Source organism: Diceros bicornis, chromosome 28, assembly GCF_020826845.1.
Source record: "Diceros bicornis minor isolate mBicDic1 chromosome 28, mDicBic1.mat.cur, whole genome shotgun sequence".
Taxonomy (NCBI): domain Eukaryota; kingdom Metazoa; phylum Chordata; class Mammalia; order Perissodactyla; family Rhinocerotidae; genus Diceros; species Diceros bicornis.
In genome coordinates this window covers 38,414,703-38,435,313 of record NC_080767.1, presented here as the reverse complement: position 1 = coordinate 38,435,313, position 20,611 = coordinate 38,414,703, and the positions used below count along the sequence as shown (strand labels likewise).

General features: G+C 55.8%; 1 protein-coding gene across 1 annotated transcript; it reads right to left on the bottom strand.

The window, feature by feature from the left end:
* Positions 1–1,774: 1,774 nt before the first annotated feature.
* On the bottom strand, positions 1,775–20,600 carry AIF1L (allograft inflammatory factor 1 like). Its single transcript, XM_058524309.1, has 6 exons — positions 20,492–20,600; positions 20,235–20,296; positions 9,497–9,563; positions 6,986–7,027; positions 4,524–4,686; positions 1,775–1,935 (listed from the first exon to the last, which is right to left on the bottom strand). Exons 1-6 carry the CDS (start codon positions 20,520–20,522, stop codon positions 1,848–1,850), a joined length of 453 nt encoding a protein of 150 aa, XP_058380292.1. The 5' UTR covers positions 20,523–20,600; the 3' UTR covers positions 1,775–1,847.
* Positions 20,601–20,611: the final 11 nt, after the last annotated feature.

Genomic DNA, 20,611 nt, shown 5'->3' with positions numbered 1-20,611 from the left:
ACCTCATATCCCCCTCTTTCCTAACCTTCATCTCACTCATTATCGTCTGGGTGTGACTTCCCCACAAGACTCTAAATTCCAGGAGTCTATTTCCCTACTGGGTTCTTAGCTCTTGACCCATAGCAGGTGCTTAATAAATATGTTCAATGGATGAGTGCATCTCTGAGCCAGTAGGGTAAGGGGCTCCAGAACACAGGTGGGGTCAAGGCTGGGGTTCCTGCTCAGCCAAGATGGGGCCGAGAGTGACACCTTCCTGCATGAGTTCTGAGAAGCAGCTTGGCCGAGAAGCTCTAGGGAAGGCAGGACTGCAAAGGCAGGCCTGGTCCTTACCCAAACCCTGATGCTGACTCGGGGGCACCGGGAAGGGGGAGTCCTGGCCTGGGCCTTCCTCAAGTGTTGACCTAGGAGCATGCCCCTCCCTGCCCCTTCCCTTGTTTTCATCCCTGACTGAGACAGCCCAGGGCAGAGATGAAGCATGGGCAGGGCATCTGCACACGTGGGCTTCAGTCCAGACTCTTCCAGCTCCAGATTAACCCCTGACCTTGCGCAAGGCACTTAATCCCTGTGGACCACGACAGTTTTCTCGCCTGTGAAATGAGAGGACTGGCTCAGATAACTTACAGGGTGGATCCGGGCTCTGAAACCCTGTGAGTCCATAATAAAGGACACAGGTGACCCCAATCCAATCCCCAAGCTCAAGGTTTTAGGCAATTTGGAAACGGAGAGATGAGTAAGCGAGACAGTGGACACAGCACATGGCAGGACAAAGTAGGGGGACTTAAAGCTTATAATAGGTTGTCAATAAATATCTGTTGAATGACTGAGTGAATGAATGAATGAATGAATGGTGTGAGTAAGGTGGAAAGGCAAATGGGGGAAGTGCAGTCAGGTTTCAAGCAGATTTGAATGAGAAAGGCAACCTCCTATTTCTCAGCTCTTGGCTTAACAGTGGGGTTGACTCTTTTTGCCATGAGCATTTTAATCCTCATTCTCCTATGCTGATATCTCCTATCTCCCTATCTCCTATGCTGAGGATGCCCTCAGCATCCTCCCTAAAAGGTAGGACTATAAAAGGTAGGACTAGATGAGCTGACCCCCTCAAGGCCCCTGGCCTCCCCTCTACCTCCAAAGCCCTTTGCTGCCCCAGCAAGGGACGGCAGGCTGCACCCTCCCTCTGAGCTGCCTGTAAAGGTGTGGCCAGGGGGCAAGCCAGAGGATTCCTTCCTGAACCTTCTTGAAGGACTCAAGTTGCCAAGCCCCTCTCTTTGTCTCCTTATGTCACCTCACTGAGGATGAGAAGAAGTGTGGACTGAGGGGGGATCAGGTGGGGCAGTGGGACACTGAGTGGCCACGTCCTGGACAACACAAGAGCACTGGAACAACAAAGCTGTCCAAGGAAACCCTAAGGAGGCTACCCCAGGGTCTCCTATAAGTGGGCTGAGGTCCTCACCCAGGCCAGGGCAGCTAGCCTGGACTTAGCTCAGAGACGTCCTGGAAGGATGGACGGTGCCAGCTTCAAGCGTGGGGATCACAGGCTTCCAGTCTCCCTGTCCTAGCCCTGCCCCTCCGGTTTTTGGTTTGATGTCAAGCCCTTCTGCACAGGGAGAAGGGACGGATGGGAGAAGAGAGGGAGGGGACCCAAGACTCAGGATTCCCCACCCAGAGCCCCCTTAAGGCAGATAATTTGTGCTTTACAAAAAGATCACTGATTCTGCCAATGAAACAAACAAACAAACGCACAAGGACCAAACAAAACAAATAAGACAAATCACAATGAGTCGAGAGGGCAGCGAGATCAGGAGGAGGAACAGGGGCAGGGAGGGCGGGGCAGGTCCAGGCAGGGGTCCTCAGGGCAGGCTGGCAATGTCTCTCTCTGGAGGGGGGCCGACTGGCTTGGGGCTGCTCTCATTGGCTTTCCCTTCAAACATCATGACTCTGGTTTGGAGATGGAGAAAAAACAAAACAAAACAGGATTAAGACCCCTTCCCTCATCCAAGAAAAGATCATCCCAGCCCTCACATCAGCAGGGTTCTCAACAGAATGCCCTTGCATCCATCCTTAAGTGGAATCTTCTCGGAAGCCCATGAAGGCAGCAATGTGGAAGGGGCTGCTAGTCCCACTTTACAGAGGAGAAAACTGAGACGCAGAGTGGCAATGTGACTCCTCAGAGCCACACAGGCAGTCCAAGGCAGGAGGGGACTCCAGATCATTGACTTATAGGCCATGAGCCTTCTCCTAACCACGCTGCCTGGCCCATGGCTCTGCTCAAAACCCCTTCAGATCTTCAAAAACCTCCCACTGCTCTGAGAGTAAAGTCTGGGGAGTAGAAGATAGGGGTGCAGAGGGTAGCCTCTGGAGGGAAACAGCCTGGATTTGAATCCTAGCCCTATTGCTTCCCCACGGGGTGACTCAGGCAAGACATCCAACCCCACTGACGCTCAGTGCTTCCATCTGGAAGTGGGGGTGCCGACAGCGCCCACATCCAGAGCTGCTCCAGGCGTTGGTGCCCCACTCCATATGTAGTCACTCCCTGTGGCTCTTCCAGTCCCCTCCCTTTAAATCCCACCTAAAGGGTGACAGGCCACCAATGGCTTGCCTCTGAGTTCCAGATCTGCACAGCCAGCTCCCTCCTGGTCTTCTCCCCAAGGATGTCCACTTCAGCACATCAAAATCAAAAACCAAGCTCTTAATTCTCACCTTCCCCACCTGCTCTTCCCTCAAAGCAAACGGCGCCGTGACTCGCTCAGTTACTGAGACCCCAGACATCCTCATTTTCCTTTACACCCACATTTGGGCATTGCAGCAAACTTCCCAGCTCTGGCTCCAAAATCACTCCCAATTCCAACAGCTCCTGCCCACCTCCACTGCAGCCTCTCCAGGCCAAGCAGCCTCATCTCTTACCTGCAGGAATGCACGAGCCTCCTACAGGCCTCTCTGCTGCCACTTTAGCCCGTGACACAGCCAGAGGGAGCAAAAGTCAGCCCCTAGCTTAGAGTACTCCAATGGCATCCCTCCACATTCATACAGAATGCTAAGTCCGACTGTGGCCCACAAGGCCCCATGTCACTTGGCCTCTCCCCATCTCTGCAGACTCATCCTTTGCTCACTGCACTCCAGACACACTGGCCTCTGTGCTGGTCCTTGAGCATACAAGCACAGTTCTGCCTCAGGGCCTTTGCACTTGCTGTATTTCCTCTGCCTGGAATGCTTTTCCCCAGATCTTCACATGGCTCATCTCTTCCCGTCTCCCTCCCTCAGGGCTCTGATCAAATGTGCCTTCTCAGTGAGATCTTCCCTGCCCGCTATCCCATCCCTCTCTGCTCCTCTTGCCCACTTTATTTTGCTTTGTACAACACCCTTGCAATCTGGTGTTTTGGTTTTGGGGGATTTTTTTGGTCTGTCTCCTGCCATTAGAATGTTAGCTCCATAAGGCTAGCAACTCATGTGTCCCCAGCACCTAGATATAATAATTCCTGGCACAGGATTGGTGCTCAGTAAATATTTGCTGAGTTAATGAATGATATCTAAGGAGTCAACGTGCAGACGAGTGCCTGACACGTGGTAAACGTCCACCACGTCTTAGGTATCGTTTTAATAGCATCATTCCTCTCATGGCTCCACCCGGCCTCTCGGGTGCAGTGTGATCCGACCTGATGGTTCTCCCACCCCGCCTCCCGCCCCGTGCCACCCCACACAAAAGGCTCTGACCAGCCCCAACTGTGGGCTCACGAGCAGGTCGCTCAGCTTCCTTAGGCCTCAACATCCCCCTTTGTAAAATGAGACAGGTACATTTTACATTTAAAAAAAAAGGTTAATCTTATTTCATAAAAGCCAAGTGACTGTCCTTCTCAGCTTGGGCAAACGCCATGAGACTCTCCGGGGAACTTCTGCACAGCTCCTCTGCAGCGGGGAAGGACCTGCAGAGGGTGATTTTGGCCGCCATATACTAGGATTTTGCCGTCAGCCAGGTCCTGGGCTGGACTCTTCATATGTGTTGTCTCATTGACCCTCAGGATGCCACATCACACAAGATACTTACTATCATCTCTATCTCACAGGCAAAGAGACTGAGGCTCAGGGACCTAAGGTCGTTTGCCCAGTCATTTTGGTAGCAAGCAAGATTTGGATTCTACCTCCCTTTGAACTAGACCCAGTTTTTAACTCTATATTATGCTCACAACAACCCTGCGGGGTAGTAGAGTCACTTTACAAATGAGGAAACTGAGGCTCAGAAAGTTTCGACAGCAGATTCATCTTCGTTGTCGTCATCATCATCATCATCATCACAGTTGCCACCTACTGAGCACTGATTCTGTTACAGGCTAATTTCACCTGCAAGGTACGTATCAACGTGGCTGTTAGACAGATAAGGAAATCAGGGTCAGAGAAATTAAGAACCTTGCCCAGCAGGTCACTCAATGAGTTACCTCCTGGCTGGGGACTGGCTGAGGTGCCCGAGCCGGGGGCCTCTCCACATAGCGACTTTGCCTTCCGAGGTGCCAGGGGAAGCGGGAGGTACTCACAGCTTGAGGACAGCTGACCGTTTCCCCAGCATCATGTTCACGAAGTCTCGGTAGGAGATGGTGTCGCTGACCCCACCCGTCACCTCAGAGATCATCTTCTTCATCTCCAGGTGGGTCTTGGGGACCCCAAGCTTCTCCATCATCCTCTTTAAAGACATCAGATCTGCCGGAGGAAAAGCAGATCTGTTAAGTGGAGACGAGGCTGAGCGAGGAGGCTGGCAAAGCTCCCCTCCTGAACCCCACGCCCAGAAGAAGTCCAGCGGGATAGCCCCTCCCTGGAGACTGCAGTCAAAGGCCTTTCTCCTCCAGGGAGAATGAGCCCATCACACCCTCCCTGCTCTCTTCAGAGGCAGTATAGACTAGTCGTTAGAGACATGGGCTTCTACAGTGGGACAGACGTGGGCTGGAATCCAGTTCTGCTCTTCCTGGCTGTGGGACCTAGGGCAAATTACTTAACCTCTCTGAACCCCTATTCCCATCAGTGGTAAAATGGGTTGATGAGATCATCTGGAGGGACGAGGCACGAGAAGCACCTGCCACAAAGCAGGTGTTCAGTAAGGGAGCCGCTGGTCTTGACTCGATGGTTGTCAGCTCTGCGGCTCCCCAGGGTTAGGGTGAGCCATGCGCCCACTGCTCCAGCTACCCAGGAAGTCACTGCCCGGAAAGGCGGGGTCAGGGAGTTGGCCAGACCCCAGGCATCGAAAGTCACTCTCCGGGGCCACGGATGGCAGCTCTCCCCACCTGCCACCCCTGCAGTGCTAGGGCTCCACTTTGCTGGAAGGACGAGGCTGCCAAAAATATCCTGCAGAGCAGGGAAACCAACAAAAGAACAAAATTCAAGGAAAACAAGGGAGGCACCGAAAAGTCACTGCACTCCAAGGAGTTGCTGCCTCTGACCTCCCAGCTCCCAAGATCTGAGGCAATTTCCTTCAGATTGTTCCACGAACAATTGGTCAGCAAAGGATGGCGGGAGTTGGGGGTGGGGCAGGGGGCTGATTTTGGGCGGGGGAGAGGTGCGCCAGCTCACCCGAGAGGCGGGGCGGGCAGGACTGGTGCCAGACCCCTAGGTGCCAGCATGTCCGGGGCATTTCAGAGAAAGCTGTGCAGCAGTTCGGCAGGAAGAAGTGAAAGGTCTCCCCACACGCTGCTGGCCAGACTCTAAATTGGCAAGACCTTGCTGGAAGGCAATTTGGCGAGATGCTTAAAAGCCTTTGACCCAGAATGTCTAATTCCTGAGATTGACTCTAAAGAAATAATCAGTGATGTGGACAAAGATTCATGTGCAAAGATGTTCTTCACAGGATTGTCAATAATAGCTAAAACTGGAAGTCTCTAAGTGGGCGATACTAAGGCGTTGGCTGAATAGATTACAGTCCATCCCCACAATGGAATGTTACACAGCCGTTAATTATATTTCAAAAGAAAAGTTAATCATATGTCAAAATATTTACAATGTTAAAGTTATATACATAAAAAGAGGAGGTTCTAAAATGGTATCAAACAGCCTTTGCGATTGGAACAGAGTGCAGGGATATAACCCGAAACGTTTGCAGCAGTCACTTCTGGGATGTGGGATTGTGGATATGATGTACTCTTGTCCTGTGCTTTGCTGGGTTGTCAAAAAATTTTTAGGATGAGAATGCATTAATGCGATAATGTAAAAAATTTTTTCTACAGAAAAAAGGATCAAAATATTCAAACAGGAGAAGAACGAGAGAGGATAGAGAAAGAATGGAAATACCAGTGGCAGTGACTACACTGGAAGTTCAGGGTGAAACGGAGGAGGGAGAGCCCATCTGGAAATCAAAGGCTGGGCTCTGGGCCACTAACCACCAGGTGCCCCAAGTAAGTTGCTTTACCTTTCTGAGCCTCGGTTTCCCCATCTGTAAAATGGGGATAATTAAACCGGCCTTGACCGTGTCATAGCGTTACCGGGGAAGGTCAAGATATGGTCTTGAACATAAGCGCCAGAGGACAGGCGTTTGTCACCTCTAGTGCCTGGACGGTAGGACACAATGAGGGTCTGCTGGAGGAGGGAACCAATGTACGTGAAAGCACCTTGTCAACTGCAGGACAGTGTACAAAGGGAAGGACAAGCTTGGGGACAAAGGAAACGCCGGCCCCTAGGCCAGAGCATCAGCAGCCTGAGCAACGCCAGCCCCGGGCAGAGGCAGCACCCTCTATCCTGAGTCCCCGTAGCACCTGGGGTGGGAGGCTGAGGTGTGGGCAGGGAGGTGGGTGAGGAGGGAAGAAGTGGGAGAGCAGTTTGGGGGCAGTGGCTCCACGGTAGAAGGCAGACAGGCTCAAGGCTGGCCCATCAGGAGGCTTCAGTGTCCTCGTCACACTCAGGAGAGCACCTCATGCCCCTCACCCACACAGGTGGGTCAGTGGGGCTCTCTGGATCCTCACACTCTCTACCCACCGAACACCCTCCTCCCCAGCCCACTCGAGGCCTCACTCACCAATCTCGCCCTCATTGTTCAGGTCAAACTCCATGTACTTCTCTGGAAATCACAGAGCGAAAACTGGCATTAGCTTGGAAGCAGGGTCGCCCCTTGCAGGGTCCCACTGACTCCCTTGAGGGCAGCTGGCCAGGTCCTCAGGGAGCCCACACCACCCTCCTCACCCCATTCGGAGGTCTTCATGTGAGTCCTATCATCTCTGCCGTCATCTCTGGAGAAAGCTCGCCCTGCCTGCACCCCTCTCCCACAGGCGCTGTGGAGAAAGGTGCCTGGGGGCCACTCTGACCCTCTGCCCAGGAGGGCAGCTGCTTCCTCCTAGGTCCCCACCAGCAGGCCGGCTGCATCCAAACTGACTGCAAAGTGACTGGAATAGATTCCTGGCCCTGGGAAGGGCGGGGTGGGGGCAGGAATGGGTGTGTGGAGTGTCTCAGGTGATTCTCATGGGCAGCCAGATGTGGGAACTGCTGATTTAAGGAGTCCCTGTGGTTTGGAACCTTTTAGGGGGTCATGGGCACCACTGAGAATCTGATGCTCTCCCGGGAGAAATGCCTGTGGACCTGCCCTTGACCAAAAGTGGCACATACAGCGTCCAGGGGTACAAAGACACTCCCCCCAAACCTCACCTATGGACGTTGAGTTAAACCTCCTGGATCAAGGGGTCCGGGAACCTCCAACATCGAGGAGGATAACTCGGAGCACTGCGCTTAGCATCCTCTGACATGGGCAGTGTGTGCAAACAAGTCCTGTGGCCTTGGGCAGGTCGCCCCGGCCACAGAAGAGCAGGGCCTTCAGGGTGGGGTCTATTCTGCGTGGAGAGGCCGGCGCGAGAAGGCTAAGGTCCTCCTGGCAGTCTGCAAGTCACCTTCACGTCCACCCACTTCGTGACCGTCTGTGAGGGAGGGGGGCTGCCTGGACTGTTCCTCCGGGGATTCTCAGGGCCCCTCCTCTTGCCTTCAGGGCCCCCCAGCCTTTCTAATTGGGCACCGCCACCCCCTCAAAGCACCTCCTTCCATCTGACAGGCCTTGTATTCCCTGTGCTCTCTTGCCCCTCCCCCCCACTAGAACACGAGCTGCCCAGGGCAGGGCCCTCTGGTCTGTGTGTTCTTCACTGTATCCCCAGGCCTGGAACGGGGCCTGCCGCACAGTAAGCGCTCACTTGGAGATGGATGAGTGACTAATTTGAAGACCTTTACAGGCCCTTCGCTTCCAAGCTAACTTCCTGTGGTCCCAGTGGGCCCGAAGGGATCCAATCCTACGTCCCAATAACCAGGAGAGTGGACATTAACCCCCGAGACCTCCGCCCCTCCTCCCAGAGCCGCCTCTGAAGAGCGACCCCGCTGGTGTCCAGAGGGAAGGGAATGGGCTGCTCCTTCTTTGCATGGCTCCCGTAGGGGTGGCTGGGACAGGGTGGGGGACAGGACTGGGACAGGGGTGTCTTTGTTCCAGTTCTTTTTTTTAATGTAAAAAGCACCACTGCCTAACGGCTAAGAACAGGGGCTTTGGAGTGAGACCAATATGGATTCAAGCCCCAACTCTGCCACAGGTGAGCTGTGTGACCTCAAGGAAATGATCCCACCTCTCTGAGCCTGAGTTTCTTCATCTATAAATTCAAGATCACACCATCTCCCTCCTGGCTGGATTGAAATGATTCGGGGAGCTCACAATACAGCATTCAAAGTGCTTCCCACGTGGTCACTGCTCAACAAATGCTTAGCCATCAATGTCCTGTCTAAGGACGATGAAGCCGTAAGCGGTCTGAGGAGCACTTGGCAGTTCTTTGCCTTGGAGCAGGGAGGATGCCCACGCTGCCAAGGCTTTAGTGGGGGAATGTGGTCTCGAGGATGTTTGCCGTGGTCCTCCAGCGTGCCCAGGGCTCCCTGCGCCCTGAGTGCATCTCCGGGGCAGGAAAGGTGGGTCTGTCCTGCTCCTTATGTGCACGGCTCCTCTCCTTTTGAGCTGCTGGCTGGGAACCAAGCTCCAGGGCCCGGAACAGAGGGACCTTTATGCCGCCCCTTCCCCGCGCGGGCTCCTGGGCCCTGTTTTCTTTTCATCCCGTGCTGCTGGGATTCAATGGGCAGAAACTCTGCCCCCTGCCCCACTGTGGCGACACAAACGTCCATTCTCCACAGGGGCTCCCGAGGCGCTCCACCACGGAGGGGGCGAGGCCAGAGCTGCCACAAAGAGCTGATTGTGTGCTGGGGCCCCGGGAGCAAGCAGGGCCTGGGCAGCGGCGGACAGGAGCCAACCTGAGCCCTGCCGGGCAGCCGGGGGGACAGAGGGGCAGGCCGGGCCTGCAGGCGAGGGGTGAGGGGGCCTGGGATGGCATGGAGGCAGGTGGAGGGGCCTGTGCCCCCTGGCCAGGTACCCCATCTTGCAGCCCGCCGGGAAGAGGGGCATTCTGAATGAAACGGCAGCAGGAAGGAATTCCCTATGGCACAAGGAATCCTGTGTGTGAGGGCTGAGGGGCAGCCCAGCTCTCCTGGGATGGCAGGGCAGCCAGCGCCAGCCTACCTTTGAAGGCTGCGAGCTTTTCCAGCAGGTTCTCTTCATCGCTGTACTTCTGGTCACAGAGAAACTCCTACAGAGGGGAGAGGACAGCGCTGAGCAAGGGGTCTCACTGACACGTAGGCCCCCTGCCCCGGTGCCTCCTCTCCCGCCAGGTGGCCAGGCTTGGCCAGGCAAGGCAGGAGGCACTGGTGTTTGTCCTGGCCCACTGACAGCCCTCAAAGGCAGATCTTCAGAGTCCACCCTGTGGGTAGGAAGTCTGCTCAGCACTCGGGGTAGGGCCCAGAGGGTGTGCTCTAGAAGACTAACCACCTCAGTCAGCCTCCGAATCAATCACCGGTGCAGGGACCCAGGCCCCCCCCAGGGCACCCTGGCTCGGAGTCCGTGAACCAGAAAAGCTGCCTGGTTCCAGCATTAACTTCTTAGGTATGTGACCCTAACATGTCAATGCCTCTCTCTATCTCTATTGCTCTATCTGCCAAATGGGGATAATTACCATGGCTACTTCTCGAGTTCACGTGAGAATCCAAGGAGTATGTATGTGTGGCTCCTGGCATACAGCAAGCGCCCAATAAACAGCAGCTGTCCTGTTATGAGTCTCTACTCTGGCCAGAAAATGACTGTATACCCTCTCATCTGTGCCCTCTCATCTGAAGGGCCCACTTCCCCTCAGATACTTGGAGAGACTCAAACAAGAGGAGGGTCAGAAGGGGACACTCACAGCCTCCAGAATGAAGCACCCACCCACGTGAGCTCTTCGGATCTCCCGGGGGCCTGGGAGGCAGCAACTATTACTACTCCCATTTTACAGATGCTGAAACTGAGGCTCACACAGCCAGAGCTTCAACTTGGCTCCGTCGCATTCAGAGCCCACATCCTTAACCCTGACACTTAGAGATGAGCAGATGGCAGGCACTCATCCAGCTTCACAGCAAAAAGCTGCCAATTAGTAAGCGCCTGCTACGCTGGGCACGGGGCCAGGTCTCTTACGTGCCTTGTTGCTGATCTTCAGGCAGTCTTGGAAGCCACATTCAGATGGGGACACAGAGGGTGTGTTCCCGTCCTAGCACTGGGCCCCGCAAATCCCCTCTGCTCTGGACCTCGCTTTCCTCTTTACTGAACCGACTGGACACGGGTGTTGCTGCTCCATGTGTTCGTTCATTCAACAGGCTTTGAGGGACCACAGTGTACACTGCTCTATTCTAGGCCTCAAGGAAGCACGTGAGACCAAGGCGAATAAGATAAGGTCCTTACCCTAAAATTAACAGAAGTTCACATTTAAAATAATGTTAAATGTTACCTAGGTCAATCACCCAACCTGTTTCTAAATTTTCCACTAAGTGATGACCAAGTCTGTACTTACACATCTCCAAGGACAGGGAACTCACCACTTTTCCAGTCTGTCGTGTAAACCCCCAAGAAGCTTAAAGTAGAAGAGGCAAATGACAAGGACCGAAATGACTATAAAGCACTCAGGGTTTGGGTCTCAGTCCCCTTCTTACCAGCTGTGAAATGGGCACAAGGGTACCCACCTCCTCAGGCACCGTCCCCTCAATGGGGATAACCTACTCTGAGCATTAGTACCAGGCTATACATCAGTGCTGAGTAAGCAATGGTGTGATGGAGTGTGGGGCAGAATACCGTCCCTTCCGGGGCTCCAGGTCCTCCACGTTAACAGCATCCCGACAGAGTAGGAGAAACCCACCTGCCAACATGGCCCCACCTGCTGGGTCGGGGAGCTCTGATTATCCCCTTGCTTTTGGCAGGCACTGTGCTAGCCCCTTACGTCCTCAAGGCCACTATAATTCCCATTTCTCAGGTGAGAACATGAAGACCAGAGAGGTTAAATAACATGTCTAAAGTCCCAGGGCGCTGAGGAAGCGCCAGGTTGGTTTGGAACTGGGTGTATCGGACTCCAGGGTCCGTGCCTCCAGCAGCCAGGCTGAGGGCAGCCCCAGCGCCCCTGGGGTCCGGCTGGCTTGGCTACAGCCCCACTCGGGGCCTTATTTCCATGCACCGTGCAGGGCCTCCACTTAGCTGGTGCTGGAACCTTCTCCCGCAGCCTGGACGGCTGCCCTCTTCCTGGCCAGCTCTGTCCAGAACTTCTCTTCCTCTTGGCTCCCTCTCATAGCTCTTCTCCACTGCTGCCCCCACCCCATTCTCTGACCAAAAGTAGGACAATTAACTCTTGTCTGTGGCCCTGAGCGGACCAGGCACCTCCCGGGGTCACAGATTCCATACCTGTCCAGCGGAGGGACAAACAGTTGAGTGGTTCCCGGACTTTGGGGTAATGCAGAAAGAAACGTTTCCAAAAAAATGGGGGAGGTGCTCATATCGGGCCGCCAAGTTTTTATTTTGCCAAGCAAAGACTTTAAACAATTGCCATTGACTATTGCCATGAGTTCAGAAAAGGATATTTCATAAAAGTGGGAAGTTCACAATCTCAGAATTTTTAAACGGAATCCATATAGCCTAAGTTCAACTCACTACGTTCTCTCTACGTTCCCTTCACTTCACTACTTTAGGAACTGGAAAGGCTTCATGGGGAAGCACAGGAGCACAGGCTAGGCCCAACATCTGGGAACCTCTGGGGAGAGACCTAGGGGCCCTCCCAACTCCCATGTCTGGTTGGCCAGAAATCCTGCACCAGCCCAGAGCCTGTCTATAAGATGTACGGACCACCTCTGGGGATCCAGGCAGATTGAGTTCAAAGGGTGGGACATGGTCCCTGGTGTTGGAGACAAATCGTGCACAGATGCACACAGAACAACCAGGCAGCAATTGAGAGCAAGAGCATGAATCGAGAGTGCTTAATGACGACGCCCTTTTGCTGGGCCGGGCCCTGGGCCAGGCTCTCAGCAGGTGCAGCAGCCCTGGGGGTCCAGGGTTATTGACCCGTCACTGATGAAGCCAGTTTTCTCCTTAGCACTCATCACCACCTAACGTGCTATTTTATTCGTGTCCCTCCTCCCACTCCCACCACAAGACGGGGCGCCTCAGCCACCCTGGCCTCCCTCCCATGCCTCTCCCAGGCCAGGCCTGCTCCCAGCTGGGGACCTTTGCTCTAGCTGTGCTCCCGGCCTGCAGCGCACATATCTGTGCATCTCCCCCTCACCTCCTTCAAGCCTTTGCTCAACTGTCACCTTCTCATGAGGCCAAGCCCGCCCACGCTGCCCACTGCAGGCCCCTACTTCTACTTCCAATCTGCCTCATCTTCCCGTGCGTCTCCTTTCTCCAGGGATGAGTCACCTCCTAGGGCAATTTACAATGTAATTGCTTGTTAAGGGTGTTGTCCATTGTCCATTTCCCACTGCTAGAATGCAGGTGCACAGAGTAGGCGCTCCATGAATGTGTGCAGGATGAGTGAATGAATTGAGACTCAGAGAGGATGAATAAATTGCCCAAGGCAGCACAGCGGCCGAGCTGGGATTAAACTCAGATTCCCTCCTGGCACAGAGCTGAGGAGCAGAAGTGACCTGAGGAAGCAGGTGTTGGAAGATGCTGGGAGGAGGCAGGTCCTTGGCCACAGGTTCTAGGAGGATGTGTTTCCTGTCTTGTGCCCCACGGATGCCTAGCATCCGTGGCGCTCAGCATACAGTAGGTGCTCAATAAAGATCTGCTGAATGAATGGAGAAGCCTGCCATTCAGCCCAGAATGACTTTCTCCACTCTCACCCCTGAAACGGTCAGGTGGCTTTGCAAAAGTTTGTGCATACATGTGACAGAGACTGGAGAGGATTCAGAGATTGGAATCATATTTTTTCACTAGTGCCAAAAATGACAAATGCATGAGCCACAGAGTGACCAGGGGTGGGAGAAGCAGCTGACCCGTCTGTGTGTGGGTCGGCTGACCCTGGGCTCAGGGCAGCTGTGTGGACCATACTTTTGGCAGGCGGCCGCGGGAGGGAGGCAGGCGGGCAGGCAGCAGGAACAGGAGCTCCACTGGCTGGGCTGCCAGCTCCCGCCCCACTTCTGGTTTCTCGGTTCCTGCTCAGGCACAGCCCCCAGCTTCCTCCCTCCAGGTGTCCTCTCCGACATCCTTGCTCAGTCTCGGGGCACAGCCATGCCCAGGGGGCAGGTACCCTGTCTGTCCAGACTCCAAGACTCCAGCTGCCCTGACTCTGGGTCCCCAAGAGGAGATGGAGATAGAAGCCACCCCAGATGTTTGGAAAAAAGCAAAAGCAGAGACGAAAAGAGGGCAAGCTTGGAGCCAAAATGCCTGGATTTGAACTACTTAGTTGCTGTGTGAAAATCACTTCATTTCTCTGTTCTTTGGTTTCCTCATCTGCGGGAAGGATAAAAATATCTTGTCTGCTTTGTAGGCTCTTCCTGAGCACCACAGTATGTAAGTAAATACACGTAAAGTCCTTACCACAGTGCCTGGCACTTAGTGAACGTTAGATAAATATTAGCTTTTACTATTATCTACTAACATTTACATCCATACAATCCACTTATAACCCTCACAGCTCATCGTTCAGACCATCACTGACTATTAAATAGATCAGGAAGGAGACCCCCTCTCCCTGGCCTTGGCTGGTTATGATTTCTCTTTCCCCTTTCTGGGTATCCCAATTTGAGATGGGACAACTGAGGCTCATAGAGGTTGCTCAACTTGCTCAAGATCATGAAGTTTTAACAATTCAAGGTCTACCTCCCTTCACCATCCCAGCTCCCTCCCTGCCCCAAACAAGGAGAAGGTGGCCTGGCCACAGGTTTCTGGGCAAAGAAAGTCAATACTGGGAGACACCATTCTTTTTGGGCAGCTGCAGAAGGTTATTCCAGAGGCCAGGGAACCACTCTATAGCCCTCTAGGGGGCGGGGGGGGGGGCGGTGTGGATGCTTAACTCCAGCCCCATCACCCTCTCACACTCCAACCCACTGTCCCCAAAGACAAGTTTTTCCAGCTGCAGAAACTATTGTGGGGACTCCAGGTATGAGGGGGGCAGGGGGCCCCGGGCTCCGAGAGTGACTAGTGATATGCAGAAGGGCAAGTCTGGAGGCCTTGGTGGCCCGGTCAGTCCCTGGCAAAGAGCCAGGAATGCAAGCAGGCAGCAGCCTGGGATGGAAAACAGGAAGCCATGAGCCAGGCAGTCACTCCTTAAGCCAGAGTGTCCATGGGCAAGGCCTTGGGAGGTGGCAGAGCTGTTAAAGCATCCACCCAGGCACAGAACCCAGAAAGGCTCCTCAGAGCATCCAGCTTGTCCTCTTCGTTCAGTAGCTGGGAAAACTGAGGCCCCAGAAGGGAAAGGTCTTGCCTAGAGCCACAGTGGTCAGAAGCCCCGCATAAACTCCCTGAGTCCGTGTGTGCCGGGCGGGGGGACGGGGGGGGGGCCGGTCAAATTGGGCCGCCTGGGTTCAAATTCCAGCTCTAGCTCTTATTAGCTCTGTGGCCCTGGGCAACTAGCTTTACCACTCTGGGCCTTAGTTTCCTCATCTGTAAAACGGGATCATCATGATAGACCCTCCTCATTGGGTTGGTATGAAGATTAAACGAGCTGACTGCATAGAAAGAGCCTAGCTCCTAGTACACTTACGACGTGTTAGCAGTTGTCATTACGAGTTTGGATCACCCAAACTGAAGCTACGCCAAGAGACCATTGTGAGCAGGGGGAGGGCAGAGAAGAGACCCTCCCACGACTCTCCTTGTCCCACATAGCGCCAGGAAGCCCTCCTGGTGAGCTCTGACCCTCTGGCCATCCCTCCTCAAGGGTGAGCTTTGTTTTGTCCTTGGACACCTGGCTGACCTGGCAGTGAGGGGCCATCCGCACGGAACAGAGGCTCCCATCTCAGCCCGTGGGGACAGCGCCCGCAGCCACACCCGCTCACTGCTGCCTCTCTTGGTCACCTACAACCTCTGATGCACATCAGAACCAACCCCCCCCAACCCTGGGAGCCCCATCCAAACGCTCATGCCCGGGAGGGGGTATTTCCAAGACCAGCAGAGGTTGGCAGCCCCTGCTGTGTCCTGGCCTCCGGAACCCTGCCACCTGCCTGCTTACGCCACCCCGACTTAACTTTCTTTTTGGGCTGGTACCTCTAGCACCTGCTCCCGGATGCTTGCTCCTGGCCCTCCAGGCTCGTCTTTATGTATTGGCTGCAGTAGAATTTTGGGGCGGGGGGATATGACCATCCAAGGGGCTGGTAGCCCTGGGGGAGAACCCCAAGGACAGGAGGCACCATGCCGGGCCGTGAGGCATCTGACGCAGCCCACAGGCTCTTAAAGGGCCAGGACCAGGCCACAGATGTCCAGCCTGGTGCCTGGCACATAGCAGGGGCCTGTAACGTGCACCCACAGGACAGCAGGCTCACATCCCCCATGGCAGCTCTGGGACCTCATCCAGATGCCACGTCCTCACCAATAAATGGGGCCGCTGAAGAAAAACACCCTCCCAACTACACACATGAAGCAGACCCTGCAGAAATTCCATCTCCAGCTTCCTGTGACATGGCCACATTGAGGTCGTGCCTGGCTGGACCTGTGCGGACACTGAATCCTCGGAGGCTCACGTGGCTGCTTATCACCATCTCCCTTATAATATATTAAGGAAGAGCAAAAGAGACGGGTGCCCAGCAATGCCAGCTGGACACGTTCAGCTGGGCAGGGACATGGTGGCACTGCCAGTACACAGGAAGAGACACACCTTCGTAGTACCTGGGTCAGGTCTCAGAGGTCCTCCATTGCTCGGGGAGGGGCCAGGGACATACACTCCCCTGGGCAGAGATACCCAGCCTGCCGTACCCAGCTCTTCCCAGTACAGATGGTGCGTGGGTTCTGAAATAACCATTAGGCATCTAAATGCTACCGGGAATGCTGAGTGCCCTTCATTTAACCCAGGAGGGCTGGGAGCGTGGGACAGTAGCCAGAGATCCTTATCCACGTAAGCAAGAGAGGCCTGTGTCACAGCTAGGCTGCAGCCACCTGGTGGATAGGGGCCAGGGCAGGCCACAAGCAGCTCCTGTAGTCAGAATCCCGGCTCTGCCACTTCCTGGCGGGGTGACCTTGGGCAGGTGACTTCACCTGGCTGAGCCTCTGTTTCCTCATCTTTAAAATGGGAGGCCTAGTAACCTTGTCCCATGGGTAGTTTACAGACTCTCGGTGCACGTCTCTCTCGTGGAGCATTCCATTGAGAGGAGTCAGGGAGATGACGCTCGTCGAGCGCCAGGCACGGAGCAAAGGCAAGACTCACGTCATTTTGTTAAAGATCCTGGCCTCTGACCGGCTGGAGCTGCAGCCCTCACCATTCTCTGGGCTCCTCCTGCTCAGTCCCTAAGGGTGCTCAGGGGGGCACCCACCCAGCCCCTCCGCTTCTCTCTGTCCCTGTGGGAAGCTGGAGAGAATGTGTCCCGTTGCCATATAAGGCCAGGCCTGGCTAGCCTGGGGTCACCTTCCATGCCACCAGGGCTCAGGGAATGTCAGCTATGTGGGGGGAGTAGGAGGCGCCCGCCAGTCCTGTCCGCTCCAGTAGTGCAGAGAATGCACGCGTGCACGCACGCGCACACACACACACACACACACACATACACACGCACATACACGGAGGTGGGGGCAGGCACCCACGGAGGAGACCCAATCAAGCTCAGAGATTGAGAGAATAGGCTGGGTTCAGGTTGTGGCTGTTTAAACCCAGGCAATTTACTCAACCCCTCTGAGTCTCGTTTTCTGTAAAATGGGAACAGACGCTCGCAGGATCAGAGGGGGCATTCAACAAGATAACGCTCGAAGCACGCCGCCCGGCACACACCAAGTGCTCAGAAAACCACAGCAGAACTAAAGTGAAACCCCAGAAAAGTGCATTTCCATACAGCTCCACCAGGACCTCCAGGTCCACCCAAGTCTCCTATTTTTACTCCTGAATCCTTCCAATAACAAAAGCCAAGGCTGAGCTACCCTGCTGCCCTCTGGCAGCCAGCCCCAGGGCGGAAGAAAGGCCCCAAGGGGAATTGGAGTGTTGGCCCAGAGAAGCCCCCAGAGCTGCCAGCCAGGCTGGGCTCTGCCCCAGGCAGCAGCCACAGCGGCACCCCAGCACAGGTGGTGAGCGAGTCATGAAGCTCACCTTCATGGCTTCTGGCTTTCATGGGGCCGCCCAGTAGCTGCTCAGGCCAGGCTCCCAGAAGCCTCGCTCCAGTGGGGCAGGGAAGCTGCACTCCAAAGGAGGGCAGTCTGGGGTGCCCACATGGTTCCCTCTAGAATCCGCCCACCCCAGGGACCTTCCGCTGTGGCCATGATGATGGCCATGGGTGAAACGGACTCAGAGCCTCAGATAGAGCGACTCCCTGAGTCTGCAAAGAGCTTCCGTCTGCTCATCTCCACTGATTGTTGTTGGGACGAGGAGCAAAGCAGGGATCATGCTCCCATTTCACGCCAGGGGAGACTAAGGTTCTGCCAGATGAAGGGGTCTGGCCCAGGCTGGGCCACCCATATCTCAGACCTAACCCCTGGGTTTCCAATCCCTGAACCTTTAAACCACAAACCAACCAACGATAACAATCATGACAGCAGCTCTCCATGCTTTACATAGAGTATCTCTCTGAAAAATCACAACAGCCCCACTACTGTTATCTCAAGCGGCTTGCTCAACCAAGGTCACAGAGCTAGATTCGTGACTCTAAATGATGGTGGGGCCACCTTGATCTGCTGCAGTGGGAGGCAGCTCAAGCTTCTGGTTTGATCCTGGAGCCTCCTTCCTCGAGGGGCCCGGAGCCTGGGCCCCAGCAGCCCTACAGTAGCCTGGGCTCTCGTGGTGGGTCTCAGAACACATCCGGGCAGGGAAAGGACACTAGACTGCAAGCTCAGCCACTGGCTTCTGTGTGGCCTTGGCCAGCTGCTCGCCCTCTCTGGGCACTGGGGTCCCGATGTGGCTAGACACAACCTCTTCTTGCTCCCCCTCCCCTGTCCCAGCGCTGCCAGATCAGCCCCTGAGAGCCACAGCCTAGCCCCCTTCTGAGCCAAGCCAGTCCACCTCCCAAAACAGCCCTGTAGCCTCCCCCACCCACATCTGGCCCCCCTCCCCAAGGGCGGGGTTGGCATGGAAAGTCCCACACACTCTCAGCTCCTCTGGCTTGTCCAACTATGGTCACCTCTCCCCCATCTCCAGCTGTCTCTGGCTCAGGGTCCTCCAGGCTATGGGTGGATTCAGCCAGCTCGGAACCCGCCTGGCCTGGGGGCCCACAGGGCTGTATGAGGTCAGGGTTCCAGGCTCCTGTCCAGAAGCAAGACTGCCAAGCCCAAGGCTGGGCTGGCTGCAGAGTGAACTGGGAGGGAGCCCCGCAGCCTGGACCCCTGAGAGCCCCAGCCAGACATCCAGGCTCCCTTTCAGCTGTGCTCAAGATGGCACCAAGAGGCAGAGTGAGGATGGTTAGGAGGAGGCCAGAGTTTACCTGGAAGGACCCTGGGGTCCCCAGAGCCCTCTATGGGATTCCTACAGCCGATGGAATGAAATCAGATCTGCTGCTTAGCTCTGGTCAGTCCAAATCAAGGAGGAATCAAGACTGCAAGCCTCTGGAGAGAGGAAATACTACAACCGAGCCGCAGCCCCAGGACCCACCTCCATGCAGCCTCCACCAGGACCCTGCTGACCCCCTCCAGCTTCCGGCTCTGGGACTCTGAGCTGGGCTCGGACCTCGGGTGCCCAGTGGCCCGAGGGAACCAGCGGGGGAATACCCAGCCTTGTTTCAGTGGGCATGTCTCGGCAGCCAGTTAAGACGGCACCTGGGAGACGTCTTCCTCAGGAAATAATTCCAGTACCATCCATGGAGGTTGTCCTTCATGCCGGGTACTGGACCAAACATGCTACATGCCTTCCCTCATTGGGCCCTCACTGTGACCCTGGCTCTGTAAGGAGAGGTACTTGCTGAAGACCACAGAGCTGGTACGTGATGGAGGTCAGATCTGAGCCCGGGGCTTGCAGAACCCTAGAGCCACTGGCTGTGCTGCCTTTGAGTTTGGCCAGTCCAGGCAGCCCTGACACTTTTCCTTATCTTCTAGAATCTACATTGTCATTAAACAAATGTTCATGGAGTTCCCACTGTGTGCCTGGCAACAGCGGGAAGAATTTCTTTACAGAAATCCACTAGGACCAGAAAAAAAAGCATCCAGGCTCCAAGAAACCTTTCCTAAAAGAGCTGTGGGGGTAGTGGTGGGGGCAGGCAAGAGGCCAGTATTTTCTGTGGTGGACAGAGCACTGGCCTGCGAGTCTGGAGGCTGAGGTTCTAACAGCAGTCTGATCCGCTCTTGCTGTGCCATCTTCGGGCAGGCACCTCGCCTCTCGGGGTCTCCGTTTCCTCCCTCCGCTGTAAAACCGGGGACTGTTCGGAGACCTCGGGGGTCCCTTCCAGCGCCAAATCCCTGCGGCTGGTCCCAAGGCTGGTCCCAAGAGGGCTTCCGGGGAGCCCCGGGCCGGGCTGGCATCGGAGCTCCTGGGCGGGCCCTACCTCCCTAGTCTAAGAGTAACAACTTGCAACCCGAGCCGCCGGGACCAGGGGGGTTGAGGGGGTGGAGGCGGACCTACCTGGAGTTGGAGGCACAGGGACAGGGGCGGAGGGAGGAGATTGGGAGAAGCCCGGGAGAAAGAGAGGAAGAGGGGTTGATTCTGTGGCAGGCACAGCCTCGCAGACGGAGGTGGGACCCCACCACCACCCCCGGGCTTTGGGAACTTTGGGGGCGAGCGGCGCGCAGCTCCGGCGACTCGCAGGCTGCCCTCGGCGGCGAGGCTGGAAGAGCGAAGGTGGCGGCGCGCGCTTACCCGGTTGATCTCGGCCAGCCTCCTCTCCTGCCGGGCTTTGAGCATGCCGAACGCCTTCCCTCCTGGAGGAGACAAAGAGGCGGTCCGGGAAGCGGGGGTCTCCCCGGGCCGTGCGTTCCCGAGCGCGCGCCCGCCTCCCGCGCGCCGCAGACCCCGCCGTCCGCCCCGTGCGCACAGGTGGCGGGCGGGGGACAGCGGGCGCGCGCGGGCCGGGGGCGGGACAAGGGCGCGGGACCGCGGGGGACAGCGGCGCCTACCTTGGAACCTGTTGCTGAGCGCGACCGACATGGTGAGCAGGGGGCTCCCGCCGGTTCGGGGCTTCGCGACCGCAGAGAGGGACGAGGAGGAGGGACTAGCGCCTGGTCCGAGCTCCGGCG